A 23,121-nucleotide genomic window follows, 5' to 3' on the forward strand; every position below is an offset into this window, starting at 1 on the left:
ACCAGTGCAATATTATTTTTATTTTAAATCTATTTTTTAAGCGCATAGTCCATTCTACTTGGTTTAAACTGAGCCCCAAAGTTGACACATGATGTGGATCATTAACTGATAATCAATTGGCGCAAGATGTCAAGAGCTTTTTAAAAAATGCTCCTACAAATGATCATGTTAGAGTCGACTTTCGCAAATGTTCATAGAGTAAAAGTGATGAGCTAGAATGGTGGTTGCTGGACAGCATAGAATTTAAAACAATGTTCTTTTACATGGGCTACAGGATTAGTTGCAGCTCAGTGAATGGTATCTCCTGTAATGACAGTTGATGAGATATAGGTGTTTACTGATAGCTATTATCAACTACTAATAATGTGTGGTCACTTACTCATCTCTTTCAAAGAAAATAATCATGAGTGTATACTCATGTTATATACTTGGATTTCTCCCATCTGATGTATGTCATCTTTGTTATTTATTCTATTTGGAAAATAATCTAATTATTTCTTATGAGAAGGTGGAGTAAAACAGTTTTTGTTAAGTTTACTGACAAAGGATCTCGCAATAGATATTGCAAGCAAACATACATCTGGAAGGGATTAGATTGCATTATAAAAACAGGATACCAAACTGTCTGAAGCTCTCTGTAGCAGACCCATAGTTCGACTGTTTAGTTGCTGAGCTATTATAACCATGTGTAGGTGACTGTAAACCAGGGTACAAAACTAAATGAAGGGAAATTATATAATGATTAGCATCATTTCTCAATGTTGCTGCTATAATCTTCCACCAGTTGTACGTTGGTCTTGCTTTTGCAGCATCGGATGAATGTATGTCTCATTTTATGTTAACATCTCCTCGCTACAGGCGAAGTGCAGGCATTCTATGAAGATCTCAATGGCCGACAGTACATTAATGAGGTTTTCCATGTCAATGTGGACAAGCTGTATGATCTACTCTTCACTGACTCCCAGTTTCTACGAGATTTCTTTGAGCAGCGGAGGTTCACTGGTAAAGTAGTTTTCATAACACCTTGTGTAGATAAATTGTGGAGAACTGTTTCCAGGACAATGGTGCTCTACTGTCTCAGAAAAACCCAAACCTTAACATGACTATTCAGAATGAAGGTGAAATGTGTACGTTGAAACTATTAAATTCTGAAGATAATTAAAGGGGAAAAGATTCATGTCACTGTCCAAAGTAAACTACCATCCCAAAGCCAATAGCAACAACTTATGTTTATATAGCACCTTTAATGGATTTAAACATTCCAAGGGACTTCAGAGGAACATTATAAACCAAGTATGACACCGAGCCGCAAAGGAGATATTAGATCAGGTGACCAAAAGCTTTGTTGAATGGGTAGGTTTCAAGAAGTGCCTTAAAGGAGGGGAAAGCCAAGTAAGGAGGCAGAGAGGTGTAAGGAGAAATTCCAGATGTTTGGAGCCTCGGCAGCCGAAAGCATGGCTTTAAGTGATGGATCGCTTAAAGTTGGGAATGTGCAAAAAAAAAAACAGATTTTGGGGAGCACAGATATCGCGAGGGTTGTGGGGCTAAAGGAAATTACCGAGATAGAGAGGGGCAAGGCAATGGAGAGGTTTGAAAACCAGGATGAGGATTTTAAAGTCGACATTCCTTGACTGGGAACCAATGTAAATCAGTGAGCTCAGGATTCAAAGGGGAATGGGACTTGCTGTAGTTGAAGACATAGGTAGCAATTTTGGATGACCCCAAGTTTACAGAGGGTAGAATATTGGAGACCAGCCAGGAATGCATCTGGAGGTGACAAAAGTATGGATGAGGGCTTCAGCAGCAGTTGAGCTGAGACTGTTGAATTCAGGCAACGTTACAGAGGTGGGGAAAAGTGCTCTTTGTGATGGCACGTATGTGAGACTGCAAACTCAACTCTGGATCAAATGTGTCATCAAGGTTGTGAACAAACTGGCTTGATCTCATACTATTGCCAGGGTGACGGGTGGTGTCAGTAATTAGGAAACAGAGTTTGCAGCAGGGAAGCAATGAAAAGAATGAAGAATGGGTTCATCCTTTCCAATGTTTAATTAGAAAAAAATTCTGCTCATACAGCACTGCATGTCAGATATACCAGCAGTGAGGGGGCTCAAAAAGGTGATGGTGAGATAGATTTGGGTGTTGTCAGCGTACATATGAAAATAAACATTGTTTTGGATATGTCACTAAAGCATCTCATGTAAATGAGAGATAAAAAAGGGATTACGATAGATCCTTGGAGGACACCTGAGGTAATGGTGCAGGAATGGGAAGCAAAGCCATTGCCAGCAATTCTCTGGCTACTACTAGACAGATAATAATTGAACCACATGAGAGCAGCCCCACCCAGCCAGGCAGACAACAATGGAGAGGCGTTGGAGGAGGGTGGTGTGATCAACCATGTCCAAAGCTGCAAACGGGGTGAGAAGGATGGAAAGGAACATTTATCTTTATCACAATTTAATCACTAACACTCAAATCTTCCACAACAATGGTAACTTGGAGGGTATAGAAGCCATTCGAACTACTAATTAATAGTGTTGCCTTTTTTACCTACTGTAAATAAGGCCGTCAGTAAGGTTGCCTTTCTTTCTTTAGATATCGATATTATATTGCTCAGAGTCGCCAGGTATCAAATGATACCCCACAAGGTTCAACCGGATACCGATCAAAGAGCCAAACACGAGTTAGTTAGTTCAAAATCAATGGTACTTTATTTACACACACAATTATCATGCAACATAAACACTACTAGTTAAACTACACCTATCAACTATGACAATCTGTACTTAACTTCTGGCACCCGGCTTAGGTCAGAGGAACAGTGGCCTTTGTTCGAATCTGGATCTACTGGGTCTGGAAGAAGTAACTGCTGCTCATCTGGGCTCATCCGTCTGGTAGCGGGCGTTGAACTTGAACTTACTTCTGGTGGTGCTGCACTTGGAGGTAGACATTGCCAGAGCGCCAGGTCCAAGAGAGGTCGAACGCATGGTGGTCTCTCTCTTTATCCTTGGGGGTTTTTGCACTCTTTTGAGCGGTCCTTCGGTTTGGACCCCATTAATTGGGTAGTTCTTAATCACTATTTGATTTGAGCTAATAAAGGGTCGGGTGCCTTGATGACTGGCCATGTCCTAAGCGGTCATTGACCCTGTTGTTGATGCTTCCTGAGTACAGGGAGTGGCGCCGAAATGTCTGGGATTGCATTGGTTACTCAAGTATCTGTCTTTTGTCTTACGGAGATGGGCCATCAATATGCTAATCGGTTGGGAGTTTCGATACTGTCTGGATTCTTCGCTCACAAATATACATTCAGGCTCTGGGCCTGCCTGAACCTTACATTGTCCATATTTCACGTTATGCTTTGCGACCATCCATGTTTCTTATTGTAAGTGGCCATCCCAGATGGCTACAATAGACAATATACTTTTCTGTTAAGCTACAGCTGCCTTTAACCCTTTGAGGTCACAGAGTTTTACTATTTTAATAACATCTTGAGGTCAATTTGCCGTTAAGTACTATTGGTAAAGGAAACGTATAGATTGGGCGAGCCCTTTTAAATTTCAAACTGCAGATCAGAAGAAACCAACATGAAATAGGCTGCCTTTTTTTCTCTTTTATATAATTGACACTTTCAACTACTGCATCTGAAGTGTGACAGAAGGGAAGGGGTGGTGGGGGGCGGTGTTTTATGGCAAAATAGTTAAATATTGTGCTCTAGAAGGGGCCATTTTAGGTCTTTTTTTCCTCCAGGCTGCTTTGGTGATATCGCTGATCGAGAAGCTGCACGCTACTTGGATCATCTGCATTGTTTATTTTTAAGAAATAATTAATGTCAGCAGAAATACATGATCAATCATTACTGGAACATATCTATACACAAAAGGTCTTAAAGGATGTGAACGGCATCAAAACAAATTAAACCTTCTGTAGTTTGCAAGCAGATAAGGCAATTATTGTATCAAACTGTGTTGTATCACTTTACATGTGACACAGATAACACCGTTCTTTTCCTTGAGATTTAGTTATTTTGATAAGTGAAAATTTGAATTGTAATACGTTTTTTTCACACAAACTAGTCAGTTGTACAAAGGGATTCAAACCAAGTGTATTTTTCAGGAGAAGCCGGTTTAGAGGGCAGTTAACAATGGACCACAGCTTTAAAACTTTATTCCGTTTCTATTTTATAATCACCCATTCCATTCTTATTTATAAATGGTGCTTCAACTTTAGATTATTCGTAATTAGATCATAAAGCCGTTATAGCATATGTTATGATCAGGTGGGAAAGGGTGAACTGGCTCCCCTTTAATTGGTCCCAACAAAGTTTTAAGTTTCTTTTTCATAAGCATAAGCCTTTTCCAACTCTGAATGTATTCTGTGTTTTAAACTGTGATTAATAAGGAGCCAATCAGGCACTTTCTCTTGAGTCAAAAAAAGAGCAAATCGATTAACCACTAACCCCAAGAAAACGAGTAATAACGCAAGGTCAAGCATTCAAACCACATGCTGTGCACACCCAGGTATAAGAAATAAGGGAGGTAAAATCCAATTTTTAAAAAGGTTAAAGAATATACAGTTACATGTCCTTTGATTGTCCATGAGACATAGATTTTAAATGCTGTAGCTGATTTAGCTTAGCTGGTTTCTTTGCATTCAGCTGTAGAAGATGTTGCAATTGTTAGGAGATCCTTGGTTCGCTGGTAGGTTTTTGGGAGAGTTGGCTTCTCAAATCAGTGGTGTGCCTCAGGGATCGATGCTGGGTCCACTGTTATTTGTGATTTATATTAATGATTTGGATGAGAATTTAGGAGGCATGGTTAGTAAGTTTGCAGATGACACCAAGATTGGTGGCACAGGGGATAGTGAAGAAGGTTATCTAGGATTGCAACGGGATCTTGATCAATTAGGCCAGTGGGCCGACGAATGGCAGATGGAGTTTAATTTAGATAAATGTGAGGTGATGCATTTTGGCAGATCAAATCAGGCCAGGACCTACTCAGTTAATGGTATGGCGTTGGGGAGAGTTATAGAACAAAGAGATCTAGGAGGACAGGTTCATAGCTCCTTGAAGGTGGAGTTGCAGGTGGGCAGGGTGGTGAAGAAGGCATTCGGCATGCTTGGTTTCATTGGTCAGAACATTGAATACAGGAGTTGGGACGTCTTGTTGAAGTTGTACAAGACATTGGTACGGCCACACTTGGAATACTGTATACAGTTCTGGTCACCCTATTATAGAAAGGATATTATTAAACTAGAAAGAGTGCAGAAAAGATTCACTAGGATGTTGCCGGGACTTGATGGTTTGAGTTATAAGGAGAGGCTGGATAGACTGGGACTTTTTTCCCTGGAGCGTAGGAGGCTTAGGGGTGATCTTATAGACGTCTATAAAATAATGAGGGGCATAGATAAGGTAGATAGTCAACATCTTTTCCCAAAGGTAGGGGAGTCTAAAACTAGAGGGCATAGGTTTAAGGTGAGAGGGGAGAGATTCAGAAGGGCCCAGAGGGGCAATTTCTTCACTCAGAAGGTAGTGAGTGTCTGGAATGGGCTGCCAGAGGTAGTAGTAGAGGCGGGTACAATTGTGTCTTTTAAAAAGCATTTAGATAGTTACATGGGTAAGATGGGTATAGAGGGTAATGGGCCAAGTGCGGGCAATTGGGACTAGCTTAATGGTAAAAACTGGGCGGCATGGACTGGTTGGGCCGAAGGGCCTGTTTCCATGCTGTAAACTTCTATGATTCTATGAAATCGGGTGACACTATTATTGCAAAGGAGCAAGACAAAGAAAGAGCTGCCTTATGTCTGTTTCCTCTGCTGCAAACTTTATTGACACCATCTGGGCCACATGCAATCTCTCTCAAGTGATTGGACAGCTTTGCCTTGAAATACTTCACATAGTTGGCACTTCCAAGAGGCTTTGGGTGTGTCTGTCTGTGGCGATCATTGTTTCTTATCCAGTACTGCATTTTTGATGTCTCTTCCTTAGACAGTTACAATTTTCAATGAGTGCCTGGATTATAGGAACTGTCTCTCTCTTCACACTCCCTTGAGGGTAATTTGTTTGTTTCCCACCTTCACTTTGGAATGTGGCCTTGCATTTTTAAACAATTTGTCCTGTCTCAGTTCAAATTGCAAAATTTCCAAACTTGTTGAAAGTTCAAAACCATATTTTCAGAGCATCATGACACATAGAAGGAGATCATTTAGTCCATCGAGTCATTGCCGGCTCTCTCTGGATCAATCCGGTCAGTCCTTTTCCCTGCTCTATCCCTGTGGCCTTGCAAGTTTATTTCCTTCCAAATGGCCACCCAATCAATTTATTATTGAAATTGTTGTCTCTGCAAAACTTGTTTACATTTTGGAAAGCATAGAAATAGAACTGGTTGGGAACTGAAGTCCTTTCTGTAATGCAAGCTGCGGAATTGGAAATGCAAAACTGAAGCAATACAATGCCACCACAGTGTGATAAATTTATGTAGGAAGTTTTCAATGTATATGTCAAGGCTGTAACTTATAAAGTGAAAAATTGACACACAAGTGTGATCAGTAGTGAGACTTAACAGGAATTGCAAACAGATGAATGATGTTTAACATGATAATTCACTGACATTTCAATAAGAAAAAAACTTGTTTTGTTTAATCTAACACAACCATAACAGAATTTTTAAACCTCCAACGTGCTTTGCTGACCTAATTGACAAAGATGTCCAGAAAACATGCACAAATTCCACGGCCGGGATTTTCTGGCGGCCTGCTGCTGCCGATATCTTCCATTCTCGCCAAAGTCAATGGATGTTGGGATGACTTGCTGCACCTGCCACAGGGGAACCCGTCATGGTGGGGCCAGAAAATTCCAGTCTAGGTGCATGATGAGTCTGAATGCTCATGTTAGCCATAATTAAACCTACCGCCACACATTCTGCATTCCAGATGAAGGTTCTAAAACAATGAAGAATTGCCGGTAAAACTGAACATTTTTTTCACTCTAGACATGGTTAGCCATCCTTGGAAGAAAGAAGTTAATGGCAATCAGACCCGAGTGATATTGTACACTATTGCTCTCTCAAACCCACTTGCGCCAAAAACTGCCACAGTCACCGAGACCCAGGTAAGACTTGCTCATCAAAGTTAACATTAAATGTGGTGTTGCTTACATCTTTAACACTTTACAGACCTGAGCCACTTTCAGACCTGAGCCAGTGTTGTTGGAGCAAGTAAATCCTGTTATCCCAGTACAATCTCTCCAGGTATTTGTACTCCTAACAACTGGCAGCACCAATTCTATGAGACTGCAGTTAGTTATTGATATGGCAGCCTACTTTAACCAACCAAATTTAAAAAAACGTTGCTGTTTGTAAGTTGTTATAGCACTGTAAAACAACAACTTCATCAGCTGGTCCAGAGCAAGTAATTCCAACCATTACCAAACTAAATAACTCCAAACTGATCTTGAAGCAAGCAAATACCATTTGTTATGTGCATTCTCAGCGCATTCTTCCAATATAATTATTGTGATTTGTGCACATTGAAGATTTTTTTCATTAACAGACTTTGTACAAAGCCAGCCAGGAGAGTGAGTGTTACGTGATCGATGCAGAGGTGATTACACATGACGTTCCATATCATGACTACTTCTACACAATCAACAGATACAGCCTTACACGGGTGGCAAAAAACAAAAGCAGGTTGAGGTAAGGAAATTGCTACTCCCAATCTGATTGTTTATCTGCAGCAACATCTACCGGCTGCGCTGCACCTGAAAAGCAGCGCACCACGGCGCAACGTGACCAGTAAATGACAGGAGACCCAGGATCTACCCAGCTCGCCGTGCAGCAATGTCAAGCCAACCCATTTTGGGTGGGATCACTTTTCAACAAATCTGCATATTAGAGCAAGACAGCCAGTCTCACTCTAATATGCTGTTCCCTGAGATAATCAAAGTGTTGGGATCGATCCCCTTCGCCTTGAAAATCTCGGGCGAGCACCATTTGGTCTCCACAAATGGGGACCAGACAGAACAGCACTCATGCAGGTTTCCCAGGGGTCTGGAGGCCCCCATGTGCACGCTCTCTGGGCAGGGTGGTACCCTGGCAGTGATAGCCTGGTACTCTGACAGTGCCACTGCCAGCTGGCAGGGGAACTACTAGGTTGGCATTGTCAAGGTGACATTTTATTTGCACAGTGGTGATCAGACGGGGGGATTACTCTGCGCATGTGTGGGCAGTGAGTGCGACCCGGGGATCCCCTTGGTGATTGTGGCTTGATGGAGGGTTTGGGAGTCCCATTGGGGGCTCGAGAGATTGGAACGCCATTCTTAAATGGCAAGCGGGGCTCCTCAATGCAGGAAACGGGGCAAAGTCCGGCCTTGGCTGCGAGTTCCCTGCTAAGGCTCCATATCTAACTGGAGTCATGTTATATAGCATGCATATCTCGGGACTGCGAGCCCTGGGAAGGACATGGCCAAACACACTCGCTATGGGACATAGTACCCATTTGGTTAAATTGCACCCATTGAGTTTCACCCAATGGCAATTTTTAAGTGCAGAAAGTACTGATTCTTCATCATTTTGCATTTCTCCTCTCAAGAGAGCATCAATTAACACCAAGGAGATTAATTTTCTATCAATGGAATCTTAGTGGATCTGGAATGGATCTTCACCACTGCAATGTTATCTTTTCATGCTGTTTATTTGATGGGTTGACATGGTTTCATGTCCAGTGTCAAAGACCATCCCTGTGGATGACCTATTGCTCCCTACGAACCAACATGCACCTTCAAACTCTGATTATTTGATAACATAGCAAGCCCAGGGATTCAAACAGACATTCCTGTCCCTGTATTCATCTTACTAGAAATATCGACAGCCCTCTCCTGGTCTCCTAGATTTTGGAAAGTATTAGAAGAAACATTTGCACCATAACCTACTGAAGGTGTTTGCTAATAAATGTTAATAACTGGAAGATTGCACAACTTCCGAGAATGTATTCTTCCTTGAATACAGAAAATATTAAATATTAGAGTCTTTACTTATATTCTTAATATTTCTTAATAATACAACATCCCTGAACAACCTCACACAAAGGTGAATAGAAATATGGAACTTTGCTCCCAAAAATGCTGTTGAGGCTTGAACAATTCAAAAATTAGATGGATAGATTTTTGTTCGGCAAAGGGATTAAGGATTATGGAAGCAAGGCAGATAGATGGAGTTAAAATACAGATCAGCCTTTGGAAGTAGGAACAGGAGTAGGTTATTTATCCCCTGGAACTGTCTGCCTTGCAATGAGATTATGATTGATCTGCGAACTAACGCCACAAACCTGCCTTTTCCCTCTAATACCCTATAAAATGATCGCTGCTCTTTGCAGAAGAGAGTGGCTCACTTCTATCAGCCTTTGTATATGGAAGTGTTTCTTAATTTAATAATGATCCAATTGAACAAGCTCGAGGGCCTGAATGGTTGACTCCTGGTTCTATGCTCCTCCTTCCTTCTGATGACCTTAGAAAAATCTGGCCGTACATACTCTGCATTTCACCCCTAATGCTTTTGAAGAGAAGGAAAAAAAAAAGAGATCAAAATGTACCTATCAAAACAAAGTAAAGTTGTCAACCATTCACTTAAAAGATTTATGGAAGTGACTGCTTCTTGAAGTGTCAGCAGTGTCTATCCAATAAAAATCATCTGACTACAAATTCCTTTCCCCTTAATGTGTGACTTAGAAAACAAAGCAAGCCATTGTGTCAGATTATTCGAGATCGAATCTCATCCACCCTTAATAAATTTTACAAGCAAGATGTATTTGCTTGGGAACAATGCCATGTCTATTCAATTGAATATGTAAACTGTGAATTTTACCTGCTCACCAGTGTCAGTGATTAAAATTAAAGGACTTGAGACTTGTAACCAAAACTCCATACTTGCCATGGGAGGATCTCTGGTTCTAAGTTATTGCTCTCATGAATTAAGGCACATATTAAATAACCAGCAGTGGGTGACGTCTCAGCCGCCCTGAATTGCATTTGGTTTTCAGACCAAACCTGACAGAGAAATAATCTACATTATGACAGTGATTTACTGGTTTATCCAACTATAAGGTGACTGTTGTTCCTTGCTGTTTGATGATGAGTGCAAAGTACATTCGGGGCAAATATTGGCATGTCAGAACTAGGTTAACCTCAGACATTTTGTATTCAGGGTGATGTTGTGGCTCAACTTAGTACCTCTTTCATGCCTCACAAACTGTGCATCCTGTTGCCCAACAGAAAGGCTATACTAACAGTGGTCATTTACCCCACTGAGTATAAGATCCCATTCAATCACCCTGATCTTTCGTAAAGTCAGCAGGTAAGTAAATGGCTTGATATTTTTAATACGCTGTTAGAGATTGCATATATAAATAAAGTATTGAAAGATAACTAAACTAAACATATTCTTTAATCAATTAACTTAATTTCTTATATCCAGGATATCAACAGAACTGAAGTATAGGAAACAGCCATGGGGGTTGGTGAAATCGTTCATTGAGAAGAATTTTTGGAGTGGTTTAGATGACTACTTTAGACATTTAGGTGAGAAACGTTTAAATTTTTATTGAGTTAAGTCTAGTTTCATGGGTTTGGTCTGCCGAACCTCTTGTCATTTTTTCCACTTAAGGGGCAATTTAGTGTGGCCAATCCACCTACCCTGCACATCTTTGGATTGAGGGGGTGAAACCCACACTAACACGGAGAGAATGTGCAAACATCACACGGACAGTGACCCAGAGCTGGGATCGAACCTGGGACCTTCGCACCATGTGGCAGCAGTGCTAACCACTGCACCATCGTGCTGCGTATGGTCTCTGTACTCTTACAAGAGGTCAAACAGTTACGTATCGAACAAACACTCAACACTGAACTGATGATTCAACATAATTTTATTCACTAAACTTGCATCAAATATGCTGTGTATTCAAATCTTATCCTATACAAATGGTCGCAATTTGCCTCAAGACTCACAGCTTCAGACATAAGTAGATATTACCCCTTTGAATTGAATTGGCCTAATTCCTCTCGGAGGTCTGTTCTGTTCACTGAGCCTTCTCTCTGGGTTCTTCATGTGTAAGGCTGGTGCCATGGGTCGTCGCTAAAGAAAATAGTCTCCGATCTCTGATTCTTATTCATTTCTGACATGTTCTGCTCCGAGATGCTGAATAACATCTTTCTTCTACCACAGGTCCATACTTCAAACATTGGTTCTCCAGTATTCAGACATTGTGGTCACAGGTGTCAGTTGCAAGCCCTTGTTTTGCAAACTTTCGATCTGTGCATTGCAAACTTTCCTTAACTAGGTTGGGCCAAAAGATACTTGAATATGTCTCATTTCAAGTTGACCAAAAACTTCCCATCATGCCTATAATCAATAATTTTAGCACAGGACCTTATCGCTGGATGGCAGACATGTGGGCCGGGATTCTCCGAAATCCCAGCCAAGTGTTGACGCCGGCGGAGAATCCCGCCCGTGGTGTCTCAGCGAAGTGGCTGTTTTTCATGTATGAGCCCAGAAGTGAGAGATGGTAAACTGATTTACCCTTGTGCTGTCACAACCAAACTATCCTGTGCCTAGTTACTGCTGTTTCCTGGTCACTGGATATTGAACCAGGGGTGTGAACCTCAGTATATTTTATCCCTCAGTGCAAAAAGCTAAGGCTATGACTACCGAGATTAAGATCAGCAAAGACTTGGGAGCAAGTCTTGTTTCATGATAAGGAACTTTATTCTGAGCAGGTGTGAACAATTTCAGTCTGTATCTAATTTTCTTCAAACAATTGGAGATCACAAAACACACTACTGGTTGTATTCATTTTTATGCTCTTTTGAGCAGTCCTATGTTAAATACAAATTTTTTCCAAATTTACCACAGTAGGCGGGGGTATATTGAGATGGCAGTCACTAAGAGCCTGATCAGGAAGTAAGATTGTGACAACATGCATGTTATAGTGCATGTTGTGGTCTGGAGCTGTTGATAATGGTAGCAGAGGCTCCAATGTTCTGACCAGGAAACTCTGCCACTCTTACTGCCTACCAATGGCATTTGTTGGAAGGGTTTGAAGATTGATACCCAACCTGTTTGTGTAGTATTTACCAGAGGATCTTCCTTGGCCACCCAAGTCTTGGGGTGGGATTCAAACCTAGAGCTACGGGCTCAGAAGCAGGGACGCTACCCACTGTGACACACAACATCCTTTGATCTGATGCACTCTTAACTTAATTTTTGAACTTCTGCGCCAAATGGGCACAATTACAGGCAATGAGTTAATCAGCAGGTAGTGACTAGATCAGTTCAATCCTGCATGACCTAATATGTAATCAAGTAAGACACTTGTTTTGTTTGGTTGGCTGAAATTTGAAACATTCCTATTTTCGTATCCATAGATATTGAGCTTGCAAAAGTAGAGAAACAATATGCTGCTGAACTGCACAGGCAATCTCCAAAAGAAAAACCCAACAAATCGTCCACAATTCGCAGGAGAAAGCGCCCTCACATGCATGTGCGAAGCCAACACCTCGATGAAACAGTCAGCCCTGTGACTACACCGACTGATGAAGAGGTGGCCCAGAGGATTAAACATGTGGCAGGTAAAATTGAAAATGGAGAAAGAATGTCAGTGGTGAGAACATTCCTTCAGTGCCCTTCAGTCCCTTTGACAAGCATTTTAAATTTAAAAGAAAAAATTGTTTCATTTGTACTTTAGGGTGGATGTGAATTATGGGCATAAACTTGTGATCTGGCAAAAATAATTTATCGTGAGTTTATGAAACCTGTGAGCAGTTTATGATTTATTTTTATCAATAACTAATTCTCACTGTGTTCCCTGCCCTTTTATTAAAAATATTTATTTGTCATTGTTGGGAAGGCAGTCATGGTGGTCATGTCGCTGGACTAGTGATTCAGAGGCCCAGGCTATGGGGACGTGGGTTCAGATCCCACCACAGCAGCCGGCGGAATTAAAATTCAATTAATAAAACTGGAATTAAAAACTAGTCCTATGCTTGACGATAGTCAATTGTCATAAAAGCTCTCACCTAGAAGTTCACCAATACCCTTTGGAGAAGGAAATCTGCTGTCATCACCTGATCTGGCCTACATGTGACTCCCGACCCACAGCAATGTGGTTGATTCTTAAATGCCCTCAAATTGCCAAGCAAGTCACTCAGTTTCAGTGGCAAGGTTTCTTAACAAAAAGGATTCTAGATACCAGAAACGACAATAGTGTAACCCTACAAAGCCATCCTTAGTAACAAACCAAAGTTGGGAGAGCTGTCCCACAGACGAGTCAAGCACAACCTGACCAATATATTCACAGAATATACCTTACAGACAATGTCCAGACACCAAGGACTGCTACCCAATCAATTTGAGTATCAGCCTTCAAATCCTTTCAACAAATGCCAATGGCAGACGGTAAGAAGTGGCAGAATTTCCTGGTCAGAGCATCGGAGCCTCTAATAATATCACCATCCCTGAGGTGATGACATCTCGGGAGGAGTTGCCCGAGGAGTCCTTAACATCAACTCCGGAAGTCTCATGGCATCAGGGCAAATGTGGGCAAGGAAATCTCCTGCTAGTTACCACCAACTGGCCCACTAGCTCTGCTCCATGTTGAACACTACTTGAGGAAACAATAGGGGTGCAAAAGGCACAAAATGAACTTCAATGTCCTTCATAAAGAGTAGCTCGCTAACACTACTACTGAGCGAACTGTCTGAATTCTAAAGGATATAGCTGTTTAGATGGGTTCCACGGGTTCTTTGGCAGGTGCTGCGGGAACCAACAGGATGGAATAAGCTATTTGACCTCATCCGCACCTATCTATCTGTCACAGATGCATCTGCCATGACGGTATTGTTAGGATGACCATCAGACAGTCCTTGTGAAGCCAAAGTCGCGACTTCACATTAAGGATACCTTCCATCATGTTGTGTGGCACTGCCACTGATGCTGAATGGGACAGGTTTCAAACAGATCCAGCAACTTAAAACTAGGCATCCATGAGCCGCAATGAGCCATCAGCTGCAACAAAAGTGCATATAACCACAATCTGTAACCTTATGATTCGGCAAAGCCCCAACTCTACCATTACCATCTAACCAGGGGATCAGTACCAGTTCAGTGAAGAGTAGAGGATGGCAGAGAGGTAGAAGCACCAGGTATATCGTAAAATGAAATGTCAACCTGGTGAAACTACTGGCTACTGGCATTCCAAACAGCAGAAGCAGGATGTGATTGACAGAACTAAGTGATCCCAGAACCAATGGATCTAAGATCAGGCCACAGATCTGCAGTCCTGTCATATCTAGTCATGAATGGTGATGAACCATTAAACAACTAATTAGAGGAGTGGGGGAGCCCAGCATATCAGTGCAAAAGACCAGGCTGAAACATTTGTAGCCAGCTTCAGCCAGAAATGCTGAGATAATCCATCTCAACCTCTTCCTGAGGTCCCCCATATCATAGATGCCAATTTAATTCACTCCACATGACATCAAGAAAGAGCTGATGACATTGGATACGGCAAGTACTATGGGTCCTGACAACATTCTGGTAATGGTACTGATGACTTGTGCTCCAGAACTAGCCGCATCCCTATCCAAGTTGTTCCAATATTGCCGCAGCGCTGACATCTGCCCAGCAATATGCGAAGTTGCACTGGTATGTTCTACTCACAAAATGCAAAATCCATTCCAGCCAATTACTGCCCCATCGGTCTACTCTTGATCATCAGCAAAATGATGGAAAGTGGTCAATCCTGTCATGTGGCACTTACTTAGTGATAACCTGCTCACTGATGCTCAGTTTGAGTTCTGCCAAGACCACTCAGTTCCTGGTCTCATTACATCCTTAGTCCAAAAATGGACAAAATAGTTGAATTCCAGAGGTGAGGTGAGCATGACTGCCTTTCGCATCAAGGCAGCATTTGACTGAGTATGGCATCAAAGAGGCCGATCAAAACTGAAGTCATTGAGAATTAAGGGAAATACACTCCACTAGTGGGAGTCATACCTAACAAAATAAAAACCAATGTTAGAGATCAATCATCTCAGTTTTGGTACATCACTAGAAGAGTTCCTCGGCGTAGTGTCCTAGGACCCCCATCTTAAGCTGCTTTATAAATGACCTTCCCTCCATCATAAGATCTGAATTGCGGATGGCTGCCCAATGTTCAGTACCATTCACGACTGAAGCAGTCCATGTCTATATGCAGCAACACCTAGATAATATTCAGACCTGAGCTGATATGTAGCAAGTAGCATTTACACCAAACAATGACCATCTCCAACAAAAGAGAATCTAACCTATCTCCCCTTGATATCCAATGGCATTCCCATCACTGAATTCCCCTACTGTTAACTTCCTGGGAGTTACCATTGATTTATATGGACCAGCCATATAAATACTACAAGGTCAGAGGCTGCAAATTCTGCAAAGAATAAAACACATCCTGGCTTCTAAAAGGCAGAAGTCAGGAGTGTGATGGAACACTTTCCACTTGTTTGCATGAGTACAACTTCAACAATACTCAAGAAGCTTGACACCATCCAGAAAAAAATCAGCCCGCTTGATTGCCATTCCATCCACCATCATTAACATTCACTCCACCACCACCAACACACAGTGGCAACAGTGTGCACCATCTACAAGATGTACTGCAATAACTCACCAAGATTCCTTTGACAGCACCTTCAAAACCTATAACCTTCACCTGCTAGAAGGACAAGGACAGAAGATGGATGGGAACACCACCACCTGCAAGTTCTCCACCAGATCACTCACTATCCTGACTTGGGAATCTATCTCCATTCCGTCACTTGCTGGCACAAAATCCTGGAACTTCCTTCCTAACAGCACTGTGGGTGTTCCTACAACACATGACATGCAATGATTCAAGAAGACAGCTCCCCACCACCATCTCTAAGGGGTGGGATCGGTAATACATGCTGGCCTAGCCAGTGATGCCTATAACTCATGAATGACTAAAAATAGAAAGAAAATGTAGGACTTTCAAGTGATCAAAACTAATTGGACTGCAATCTTTCTGGAGTTAGTTAGGTATTTTCCTGCATTCTTCAAATCAAATTTTTTTTTAAATGGTAGCTTGCCGCTAGTGAGGGAAAAGAAGCACCTGGAACATCAATGAATGATGGAACCAAAAGTGTGTATCCTTACTCAATGATATTAAAGGATTGGAAACAAAACAATGGAAGCCCCAAAGGAGGGTGAATTAGAGCGTGTGAATAAGGGACAGAGGAAAGATTGACACATAAGTAGGATAATTTTTAAATTTGAAATTTTCAGAATCTTTTAGAAATTATTGGGACGCAGAAATTAAAAAGATATATTTCCTGAATGGTTTGCTCGGCCATTCAGAGTATTTAAGAATGAACCACATTGCTGTGGGTCTGGAGTCACATGTAAGCCAGACCAGGTAAGGGTGGCAGATTTCCTTCCCTGAAGAATATTAATGAACCAGATATGTTTTTACGACAATCCAACAGTGGTTTCATGGTCATAATTAGACTTTATCTTCCAGATTTTTATTGAATTCAAATTTCACCATCTGTCATGGCGGGATTCAAACCTGGGTCTCCAGAGCATTAAGCTGGGTCTCTGGAAAACTAGCCTAGTGACAATATCCCTACCCCACTGCCTCTCCCTACTCAACGGGTTAAATTGTTCCCATTCTGGACCAGAAAAACTGATTTGCAGTAATAAGTACCATGACATTAAAATGGTACTTGCACTTTTATTTATGAGGCCTGACCTTCTGCAGCAAGTTTAATGTGCAGATCCGGCAAATTCTTAAAATTAACAGGGAAGCTAAGGCTGAGATGCTGTTTGTCCGAAGTAAATTCTGGGAACAAAATAAATGGATCTGGACTCCCTGGAGATTCCCATTCGTGGTGCATCTCTTCGTTCCTTGAACCTATTGGCTGATATGCATGAATAACAATGCGCATCATTAATACATAATTATTGTTCGAAGGTGATTTAGCCCATTGCCTAAACTATCTGCTTTTAAAATTAGTGCAGAAAGTAAGGTTGTCTGCCAGTTTATTATGTTACATTGGGAAATTTGATCAGGTTACTAGGAGATGTAATGTTCTTAAGATTGAAATACCGCCTGATACACCTAATGAAAACATTATTGTCACTCAAAACTTCCTGCATTCTGTTTTGCCATAGGTTCCACACAAACGAAATACATCCCAGAAGAAATCCCAGGAGGAATTCAGCTTTACAGTGTTTCCAAGTTATTGCTCATCATAAGCTTTGTGTGAGTAACAACTTAAGGTGCTGTCCCTGACAATTCCATTATAGTTGTGTCTGAGATCTGGGAAGGTACAAGAGTGGTCTGAGTGAGCGCCAAAAATTATTTAGTGAATATGCCCATGGAATTTATAGTTAAATGGAAACAATTTATTTCAAATTAACCTTTATTGGAATCTCCTATTTTATGCATATGGTACCAAAAATGTGCACAACTAATTGTCACTTGCACAGACCTTTTGAGTGTAATGGGACGATCAGTCCATGCACACAGCTATTTTGCCAGAAAAGATATTAGATTAATAATTTGCACTATTGGTTCTTAAATGACCTGCACTCAAAATTCTGAAGGGTTTTAGTGAAGTAAATGGCACTAAATTATTTCCATTAGTCAGTGAGTAGGCAATTCAACTGCATAAATGTATCATCAACTAAGGAATAGATAGATTAGATTACTTGTTTATGCAGAAAGTTGCTGGGAGGGAATGCTAGCCTGGAAACAATGCCAGAAGCAGTGTGGGGGTGGGGCGCCATGGAGATGGAACTATTGTCTAACACGTGTACTATGACACTCTGTTGGCAAGGGAACCAAGATATCCAACCCAGAGCAAGAGGGAATTTACTATGTAATGTTTAGTAATTGGTTTAAAAAAAATCATTGGATTGTAAGTCAGTATATGAATCCACTTGTATGGTCAGTGCAAAAGCTGAAGAATTAAATTGTTCTGCATGGTGGAAAGATGCTACAGCTTGTATTCCCTCATGGAGATACCTAGACAAAAATATATTTCGAGTTCAAAAATACTAGGCAACTTAGAAGAGGTATGATCGTTTCTAGGTTCCGTTTTTTTCCCTACTTAATCGAATGACACAGCACCAACCCGTAATTCTTTGTCCTTGTGTGGAATGTGTTTCTATGTGGTTTCTACTTTGAAGAGTTATGTAAACTCATTTCATGGTGATGTATCGCAAGGAGACATCATCTAATCTTTCAGATTAGAACATTCCTCATTTGGAATTGGGTGGCCTGTGATTAACAGCAGTGGCTTAATACTGAATGAAGATGAGCTTCATGTATATAAACAACATACTTAAACTTGTAGTATGTAACTGCAAAGTGTCAAAGAGATCATTTAAGATTTCCACAACGTTCTGTTGAGAAAAAGTGAAAAATACTGCAAAAACTTATTTTGGCCCTGAATTTATTGGGGAACGAAAGGTGAGTTTGATGCACACTCCATTACCGATGTGTGAATGACCCAGCAAATTGTGGTGAAGAACAGATACACTGAGTTGCTAATTACCATTGATTGCTGGGAGATTTCCACCACTAAATCATTTGCTTTGTGAAAATCTGAGCTCGCCATCGACCATGAGTTTCAAGAAATTGCACCATGTGTGCTGTAAGCCAAATTAAAATTGCCGCAGCAAGTCAGGGCTGGCACTTTTATGACTGTAGACTGTAGACTTATGATTCTAAAATGCCATTCGGCATATCTGGCCGAGAAGAGAAACAATCAGAATTGTGGAATCTTATTCCTCCAGCAAATTCTGGACCATTGTATATTTTCTTAAAGTGCCGGGATAATTTTAATGGGATATCCCATAATTCAGTGCTCCCCATGTGTAGCTAACCTAATATGCAGCATGGGTCAATGAGTGGTGTAGAAAGATACAGCCTTTTCTCCAATTCAAGCTCCCTGTGGGTATAGCTTTCAGTGGGTATGTAAGATTATGAAATGACCTTTAGCATGAAGTAATTGTGTTGTATCCTTTCAGAGAGAGCCCTTCAGAGAGTACAGGAATACTCCAAACTTCAAATGGTCTAAGGTTCTGCTGTATTTTCCACTGTGTAAGGATGTTTAGAAGCTGTTGTAAGGCAATTTCTGGGCCATTTGTAAGCCAGAATACAGCGTTTGTAGCTGAAATTTCTGTACATAAATTTGTTTCTAGTCAATTTCCTTATTTAAAATTGATTCACTTGATTTGAGTTGCTTTCAAACTAGGTCCACTGTTTATAAGGCTGGCCATTCTGATTGATGCATTTTTTGCAAATGATGGACCTTTTTCATTTGAGACAACTAGCTTCAGTAATTGCTTTAAACCTCACTGTGTCAAAAGTTGGAAGTTTACCTTTCTGATCACTATTTTCCTCTTCTGTTTACTGCTCCCTTTAGGATCTGTTTAAGGTACAACTATGGTTCTTTTGCATTCTCTTCAGTTCCCTTTTCTATACAATATTTGCACTCTAAAAGGGACAAATGGCTAAGTGGTTGGATAACTGCATATTTACAACTCGTTAGAATTAGTATCAGTTTTTAAAAAAATATTATATCCAGTTTAAAGGAGAGATTAAATGGGATTTTAAAGTAAGTTGTGTTGTTAGACAGTCTGCTCTAAAAACCTGTGATTCAAATATCTTTTGGGGGAATCTCAAACTGTAGCAGATATTATCCACTTTTTGTGTAATAAAATGTTAACTTTTTGTCTTTTTTAGAAGTTAAAGCAAAGCCAAAAATGCTAAATTTGCAATACCGATGGCTGATTTTGCCTCTCTACACTGTTCTGTGTATAAACCTGTAGCAGTATAAATGCATTTAAGAGTAGCTAGGCAAACATATAAAGGAAGAAGTGTTATGATTTAGATTTAGAGAAAAGATGGGAGGAAGCTTGAGTGGACCATAAACATCAGCATGGACTAGTTGGACCGAATGGCCTGTTCTGTGAAGTATATTCATCATAATGTAATGTAAATGAGTTCTTGAACCATGTGCCAGGGTATTATGGATGACCATGAAACTGTAACCCTGTTTGGGAAGCACCTTGGGGAGAGGAAAGAATTAATGAAGGGCAAATAAAATTCTCCATGTAATAGTCTGGGATTAAAGTTTAATTTGTCATAATATTAAAATAATCTGAGTGAGACAGTGGGCACTTCTGTGAAATTACCCAAAAACTAACAAACCACTTAAGGAATGATTTTCAAAGATGACGTTAATTTAATGTTTTGCCTCCCTTTGGGACAGAGTCAGTAAATACATAGCCGTAATGTTAAGCATTGTTCTTTGTTGGTTTGTTTTACCTATTCTGTACACACCTTCCTCGTCTCAGGATGACATTGCAGGTACGGCAAACAATTAAGAAAGCATATGCTATATTAGCCTTTATTACAAGGCTAAGAGTGAAGAAGTCTTATTGGAATTCAATGGAACCATAGTGAGACCACACGGGAGTACTGTATACAGTTTTGGTCTCCTTACTTTTGGAAGCATATATTTGTCCTGCAGGGAGTGCAACAGCACTTCTCTAGACTGAATCCTGGGATGAGGGGATTGTCCTATGAGGAGACATTGAGTAATCTGGGACTATGTTCCCTGAAGTTTAGAAGAGCGGGAGATGATCTCATTGAAACATACACAATTCTTGAAGAGCTTTATAGGTTAGATGTTGCAGTGATGTCCCCACTCCTGGTTGAGGTTTCTAGAACTGGGTGTCATGGTCCCAGAATAAGAGGTCAGCCACTCGGGACTGAGATGGGAAGAAATTTCAACACCCAATGGTTTGTGAATCTATGGAATTCTCTACCCCAGCGAGTTGTGGATGCTCAGTCATTGAGTATATTCAAGACCGAGGTCGATAGATATTTGGATGCTAAATGAGTTGAGGAATATGGAGGGATAGTGGTAAAAGGTAGAATTGAGGCAGCAGATGTGCTGTAATCATACTGAGTAATGAAGCAGGCACAAAGGGCTGCATGACCAACTGTTGTTCTCTCCACAGCTTGGTGTTACTAGTATTCCTGAACATGATGTTATTTTACAAGCTATGGATGCTGGAATATACAACGCAGAGTCTCACTACGTGGCATGGGATCAGGCTCCAGGAGAGGTATTTTCTACATTTTTCACCCAGAAAAGCCCATTTAAATGAGACTTAATGAAATAAATGGCTTCAATAAGTGCTGGACTCTCACTCCACTGCCCTTCTCTTGATGTAGTGTGGGCAAGGACTGTATTTGCATTTTCATCATCACAAATTTGATTTTGAAGCGACTAAAAATGTTACTTTATACGGCTGAAAATGTGTTCATCACAAAAATAAACATTTGTAATAGGAATTGTCTGGTCTACCACTTCTGAGTAACCTAATTTTGAAGAACTGAAAATTACTTTGCTGAAAGAATGCAGAGCAATTTCCTATTTCCATGGTGTCTTCTCAGTTTTTTTGGTAAATTAAATACTTTTTTAAATATTTAAAATCTTTGAAAAAGTTGTCTAATCGTCTTGTTGCATCTAAAAGAAGCTTAATTTTAAAAGCCTCCTTGAGGGGTTGCAAACGAATGTAATTGGTGGAAACTTGTCGTAGTGATTAAGTCGGTCAAAGGCATGGTCAGTTTTGTTAGAATGGCTGGCTTCCAGTGCACTGTTCCTTCGGGAAGCGAGAATGGTCGTAAAAACTTGGCTTACACAGGACGTAATTTGCATTTGAAACTCTAACCTTTTATGCTGGTTAGGCTGGAAGTAGCAGCACATCCAAAGGCTTTAACTTGTTTCTTTTCTTCCATACAGCAAACTTCCCCAGTCACAGGTGGAGTGGGCCCAGTTATTAGAGTCACAACAGCGTTACCATGATACTGAACTACAAAAATGGAGAGAGATTTTAAAATCATCAGTAGTGCTTCTAGATCAGGTGACTGTTATTTCTTATTGACTAGTGCAAACACTGGGACCACTGTAGCTGCATTGGTGGGCCAGGACTGATTGGTGTTTTGAAAATTTACTTTGGAGTACATTCTACCTTCTCAATACTTTTTTTTTTCAAAAATTGATAGCGTTGACTACAAATGTTTGCAGCTTTGTGGCATGTTACAATGCATTATTAACCTGATACCAATCAACCATTTTATATCATGGAGGGCTGAGAGGCCCAGTCCTTTGTTCACTGGCTCTTCACCTCCAGGTTCTAGAAGCAAGTCTATACATAGATGAAAGTTTCACCTAGCTATTGGTTTTAAAACATCGTATGTGAAGTGAAACCAAAGAGGAAATGCTGGAAAATCTCAGCAGGCCTGGCAGCACTTGTAGGGAAAGAAAAGAGCTAACGTTTCAAGTCCAGATGACCCTTTGTCAAAATGTGAAGTTAGTTCAGGGAGCCTTCAGTCACTTCTCAGTGATTGATAAAACTGCATCCATATTGGCATGAATGACCAGTAAATTGTCAACCTCTCTCAGAAGGGCCCCAGGAGGTTAGCAAGTAAAAAATGCCACACATGCAATGAGGTGCTGCTCTGAGATAGCATTGATATATGGGTAGAGCTTTAGCCTGCATCACAGCAGATTGTGCATGGCCTGCATGTGCTTGCTTCTAACATTATGGCCTACGTTTTATAAGACTGGGTCACCAACAAATGACAGGAAGATGATGATGCAGTAGAACATGGCCTCTACCCACCACTTCCCACATCAGGCCCATTGGAAAATCAGCTTAAGTGACTGAATTGAGTAAGTGTTCCACTTGACAGCGCTAACATTCTCTTTATTCTAAATACAAAATCTATCAAATTTAGAGGAGTTTATTTTAATATCTGAAGACCTTACAGGAGTGAAAACTGGTATGATCACATTTTGCATCTTAACCACATGACTTGCACACACCTTCGAGTGTGAAGAGTAAGCAGCTGTGAATCCTGAAAATCTTTATACCCATGTCAATCGGGCCTTTATAAAAATAACTGCTGAGGCTGATGAGAGATCCGTGATTGTGCTCATATCCTGATTGACAGAGATTGTCAGTTCAAAATTTCATCTCAGTC

General features: G+C 40.8%; 1 protein-coding gene across 9 annotated transcripts in view; it reads left to right on the forward strand.

Annotated features, from left to right (window-relative positions):
* Positions 1-23,121, forward strand: part of gramd1ba (GRAM domain containing 1Ba) — a 1,045,225-nt gene that overhangs the window by 984,612 nt on the left and 37,492 nt on the right. For all 9 annotated transcript variants that reach the window (XM_072486670.1, XM_072486672.1, XM_072486668.1 and 6 more), the window contains 8 exons: positions 859-1,002; positions 6,990-7,108; positions 7,549-7,691; positions 10,467-10,570; positions 12,416-12,619; positions 17,226-17,316; positions 21,090-21,197; positions 21,878-21,998. In XM_072486670.1, the coding sequence (XP_072342771.1) occupies positions 859-1,002; positions 6,990-7,108; positions 7,549-7,691; positions 10,467-10,570; positions 12,416-12,619; positions 17,226-17,316; positions 21,090-21,197; positions 21,878-21,998 (1,034 nt within the window). The remainder of the gene's footprint in view (positions 1-858; positions 1,003-6,989; positions 7,109-7,548; positions 7,692-10,466; positions 10,571-12,415; positions 12,620-17,225; positions 17,317-21,089; positions 21,198-21,877; positions 21,999-23,121) is intronic.

Source organism: Scyliorhinus torazame, chromosome 21, assembly GCF_047496885.1.
Source record: "Scyliorhinus torazame isolate Kashiwa2021f chromosome 21, sScyTor2.1, whole genome shotgun sequence".
NCBI classification, from domain to species: domain Eukaryota; kingdom Metazoa; phylum Chordata; class Chondrichthyes; order Carcharhiniformes; family Scyliorhinidae; genus Scyliorhinus; species Scyliorhinus torazame.